The 5,000-nt window shown below is 40.4% G+C and overlaps 3 protein-coding genes across 3 annotated transcripts in view; 1 reads left to right on the top strand and 2 right to left on the bottom strand.

Moving 5' to 3' along the window:
* The window catches only part of LOC137980103 (transmembrane protease serine 6-like), a 10,802-nt gene extending 8,669 nt beyond the window's left edge, over nt 1-2,133 (bottom strand). Inside the window, exons 1-2 of the mRNA XM_068827459.1 lie at nt 2,010-2,133; nt 732-820 (exon numbers count right to left, since the gene is read on the bottom strand). Of these exons, the coding sequence (XP_068683560.1) occupies nt 732-819 (88 nt within the window). The 5' untranslated portion in view covers nt 820; nt 2,010-2,133. The remainder of the gene's footprint in view (nt 1-731; nt 821-2,009) is intronic.
* The window catches only part of LOC137979622 (uncharacterized), a 264,679-nt gene that overhangs the window by 191,669 nt on the left and 68,010 nt on the right, over nt 1-5,000 (top strand). The window lies entirely within an intron of this gene.
* Nucleotides 1-5,000, bottom strand: part of LOC137979644 (uncharacterized) — a 169,242-nt gene that overhangs the window by 40,597 nt on the left and 123,645 nt on the right. The window lies entirely within an intron of this gene.

Below are 5,000 nucleotides of genomic sequence, written 5' to 3' on the forward strand. Positions count from 1 at the left end.
ACTCTTTATCACCAAATTAGATAACCCATCCAGATTCTTGTTTTCCATTTGTCTCCCCGCATAATCCAATTCTAAATGCGAATATCGACAATTTAAGCCCGGTTTACACCACAGAAAATTTTTGGCACGGGTCCCAAAAAAAAGGTTCCGCTCGGATAAAAATTAGCAGTGTAAACTACCTGTTCGTACCAAATTTCATCCGTGCCGAACCAAAATGTTTACCCGTGCTGAGATCTTCGGCGAGGTAGTCCGAGCACGGGTGAAAATGGTACGGGTGCTGAGAAAATCGGCACGGTTCGGATAGAACAAGTAGTGTAAACACTTTAACAGGCCAAGTTTGAGCGTAAATTCACATAGGCTACGGGGTTTTTTTTTAAGTACATTTCAAGATGGCGGCTCATTCTCCACCAAAATCACGCGGACGTTCTTGATTATAGTTGAACTGCGCATGGCTCCAAGAGAAGTTACGTGGGCCCAAAAATATTGCTATGGTATTTTTGGTACGGTAAAAATGGTGTAGCGTATACAAAGTTTGCTGAGCTCTTGTTTGGCACCCGTGCCAATTTCACACGAGCCGTGCCAAAAGTTTTCTGTAGTGTAAACCGGGCTTTAAATCCCTTGACCATGCGTAAATAGGGAAATGAGTGCTTGTGTGAATATCCTGTATTGGATGCCTTTCCCTATACAAACACTTGAGGCTTGACGTTATAAATTTAATAAAATTGACCAACCAAAGAGCTCTTTTTGGCTGTAAGGGATAGACCGACCAAAGAACGAGGCTAACAGCACTGTAGTCACCAAGCTTCTACACAGGACCATTCTGTAAGAAACATGAAAAAAAGAAATACAATGTGCTTTTGTCACGCCAAGTGTACTGGATCGGTGGAAGAAACCTTTTTCCCGATATTTTCCGGAACAGTGTAGGGAGAGCACATTCAAAATATAGATTCTCTTTGCTTTGTTTTTTTCTTTAATGACGCAGTCAGTAGATGGCTGACACGATCTTCGTGACACTGTTCGAGTGCTGATTGAAGTTGCATGATGTCCCAGGGGTCAGCGGGCTCCACCATGTTATTTAATTCAAGGAGACCATTGAAAGTGGTGATGGTGGAATCAGTGAGAAAGATGGTATTGTATTTGCCTGACAACTATCGAAAGGACATTTGAAAAAAGGAAAATCAGAGTGAACCCATGCACTCAAAATATTCTTAAAAATTTGGGTACCTCAGCCTCAACTTTCTTTATTTAAAAAAGTCGGACAAATGAAGGCGAAAAATATAGACAGAAAAAAGTCTACGATGACCATACTAATTTCTAACAAGAATTTCTAATTCAGGAAGAGAGGAACGAAAGCGCCGTTGCTATGGCGATCGCGTATTTTCTCACGATGGGAGAAATCGTTGGCCATGACAGGTGTAGTTAGACCATGCATAATCAGTTAAACTTTCTGGCGTGCATGTGGAGCTTATGCAGATTTGAATATTCTTTTTTCATTAAATTCATCATTTCTGTGTGAGTGTTTTTTTGTTCTTTGCTGTTGACTTTTGCTCTTGTCGATTTATAAAAGGCAAAGACAGGAAATGGTTTGTGACTGTGCTAGATGGATGGTAATTAGAACTTGATTTTCCTGTGTTTCCGTCTTTGAAAGCCCTGCACGGAAGACTTGACGAACTAATCGAACCAACAATTTGAATACGCCAGCTTGAAGGCGTCATTTCCGATTGAACACTTTTGAGAAAGATAATGAACTCTCTGATAGAGTTTGTCTCGTTTTGAAATCCTTCTACAAGTAACCGTTTGTTTTCTAGATGTTCGCTATATTCTCTCGGTTACATTCCAAATTCGCTCACTGTCCGTTGCTGAAGAAACGTTAAACACTTTTCCAACTTTTCGCAGTTAAGTTATGAATGTAATCACTCAGTCAATGAAAAAGGAGTTTGGCTTGTAAAATAAGGAAACAATTGTCTTCCTAAAAAAAACAAACATCCGTGGTATAGTAATGATCTTACCTTACGATCCCTCAAACCTTTGTAAGTGCTTTAGAATGCTCCCTTCTCTTAGCTTAGGGCGTTTTGCAGTGTTTATATGCGGTGTATGTCTTTTCTCAAAGAGACAACGTCTGTTGTGGCCTGGTATTATTTGCATAAAATATACAACTTTCTTATGGAAACTCAAGCTGTCAGATTATTGTCAAAAACAGTCTGTCATTAATTATTTTGAAACACTTTTAGCGATAGAAATCTCCATTATAAATTACAGATAACAACGAACACCTCCAAGACGTTTGCACGTTTAAAGCTTGCTTTTTATTTAAGAAAGGTTTAAGAACTTTTCATCATTGCCATGAAACAATTTGAAACTTAATTTTAAAAAGTACGCTGCTTTAAATTCAGTCCGGATCCACGAGTGCCTCCAGCTGTTTAGCAGTCATCTGCGATAACTACTTAAACTAGTCCTTCAGTTTTTGCATGTAAGCTGTCCAATTTTTGCCCGGAGGGATCTGCATTGTAAAGCCATCGGGTGAAAGACAGAAAAGATGAATTGAGTCACACCGCCAGCCATTATTACCCGAGAACATCAGGCACTAACAGTAGAGACCGTGTTTTCAGAGATCTCAGTTACATATGCTCCACGAACTCATAAATATGGCCTGCCTTCATATTATTAAAAAAAGAGACAAATCATCTGTCCAAAAAAGTTCTTGATTTTCTTTATGCCTGAAAATTTGAACCTTTGAAACTTAACAAATTGATGTGAGCTTTTCATGCGTCTGTCCTGTTATTGATCATGAATTTCGTCATAACATTGTCAAAGTAGCTGTGGATCCACCAGGCCATAGCCGAGTGGATCCGCAGGACAGACGCATGAACAACTCACATCAATTTGTTTTTTACAATAACAAAAAGGCAGAGGGGTCAAAATTAAGTCAAAACACGAGAAGAACGCGAGACAAAAATGCGAGAAACTTCAATCTTACGCGAGCAATATCGCGTCATTATCGCATGAATCATAAATTTATGTGTCTGTAACGCTTATTGACGAGAGAAATTAGCCAATGACCGCGCGAGATTTTTGCAGTCATTGTAAAAAACGTAATTGGTATATTTGTTAAGTCACAGTGTTGCTATATAGGACGCAGTGTGGCTCAGTGGATAGGACGCTTGCCTTGAGATCCGCGGATCCCCGGATTCAAGACACGCTCTGACCACTGATTGAATTTATTCCTGTTAGTCCCTGGTTCAACATCTAAGCTGGCCAGTTGAGATTCTTAACAGCTGTCGTTGAATGTTCTGTTTTGTCATGATTGTGTTTTATTGGCTGTGAGAAGCCCCTATGGGGAGTGGTCAGTTAAGTAATGTATTTGATTCAGTAGGTGTAAAGTGGCCCACTGTAATATCACTCCAAGTTTCTAAATGACTTTTATTGTCTTAGATTTTACTCCTTTTTTTCTTTGTGTTTGTTACCTTTCATCCGTTTTAATGTTAATTTGATTTACAATGAACACACTTTCGATCGAAGTAAGATTTCACTTTTGCTCTCAGCTTTCAGTTTTGTTAAATCGTAGGCACATTTGGAGTGATAACAATGCGCCGCCATAGACGGCCCAAGAAGCATGACGATTTCACTTCATTTGGATGCCAATAAAGCCTCAAAAATTCAAAATAATTCGAAATCCAATATTCCAGGCATGTAGCATCCAGTGCTTTTCACATTCTGATGTCAACCTCGAATTGTCATACACTTAGACTTTCCAAACGTAGTTAAACGTAAATAATTTCGTTAGGTTTAGCAGCCTTCCAAAAAAAAACAAGAAATGGGATTTGGTGCAAAATGGTTGCTTTTAATGGCACCTGGGACGCGCGCAATATTTTATGAGTGTTCTCTACGGCCCGTAAGCCCAGTAATAAGTCATGGAAATCGTAATAACATCCATTACCAGCCTTTCGAACGGCCTCTTTCGTCTCCTTGGAACCCGCTCATGCTGTACTTCATCGACTGCCGTTTCGGTCATCTCAACTGACTCAGCTGCCTCTGCGACAGTGACGACTTAATTGGTATGGTGAAGCACATCAAGGAGAAGGGTAAGATCATCTTCTTCAAGCTCTAAGGTATCTTCACGGTAGTTAGAGCAGGTTAGGGCACAAACAATGTTGCTGACATCGACATATCTCTCTCTGCATCTTCCTTGAACAGCACTGGATTGAAAGGATCTTGAATAAAGACTTTAGGTTTCACCCTCTTCGTGCCAACACACATTCTCTTGCAGACAGTCCATTATGAACAATTGACGAGTATCACTGGAATTTTGTAAAAAGTCTCTGTTGTTTCCCTATGCGGCACTGGGACTGCTGCTGCTTCACTCAGCATTGTGAAATCTAGGGGCTGTACAGTCAGAGAGTCAGCTGCATACAAATTTATGGACAGAGGTCCTGGATTGTCCTTTGCTGTCATGTTTCGCACTGTTTTCTGGGGGACACTCTGACCATACATTGCTCTCCAGTTCCTCATTTCACTCACCTGCTTTTCAGATAGTTTGTGCGCCTTTGGAGGGCATAACTTGCGTAACTCATTGTAATATGTTATGGTGAAAACCTGTGGGTAATAGGATATGGGAGCTGTGAAGTAAGCAAATGGCGTAAAACATTGCCTCTTCAACCGTTCTTTGATTGCCCTGCTGAATCTGTAATCGAATTCAAACTGTAGGGGCATGTCGGTGGCACCACTTCTCATTTCCGTCTGAAAATGTGTTTTCGACAACAAGCGTTAGAAGACTTGTGATACTAAATTTGGTGGTAAGACTTGGATTAAAGCTGTCTAGAAGGTCCTTGATGTGACGCAGACTTCAGGATCCTTCTTTCATCTTCCATGACAACTGATAAAACAGTTCCTTGAGAGCCTTGTGTCACAGCTGTGGTACCAATAAGGCTGATGACTTCATCAACACACTTTTTGTCAAAGGAGTAAACTTGCTCTAGTCTCTCGATTGCCTGGGGATCTCT

Source organism: Montipora foliosa, chromosome 12 (assembly GCF_036669935.1).
Source record: "Montipora foliosa isolate CH-2021 chromosome 12, ASM3666993v2, whole genome shotgun sequence".
Lineage (NCBI taxonomy): Eukaryota > Metazoa > Cnidaria > Anthozoa > Scleractinia > Acroporidae > Montipora > Montipora foliosa.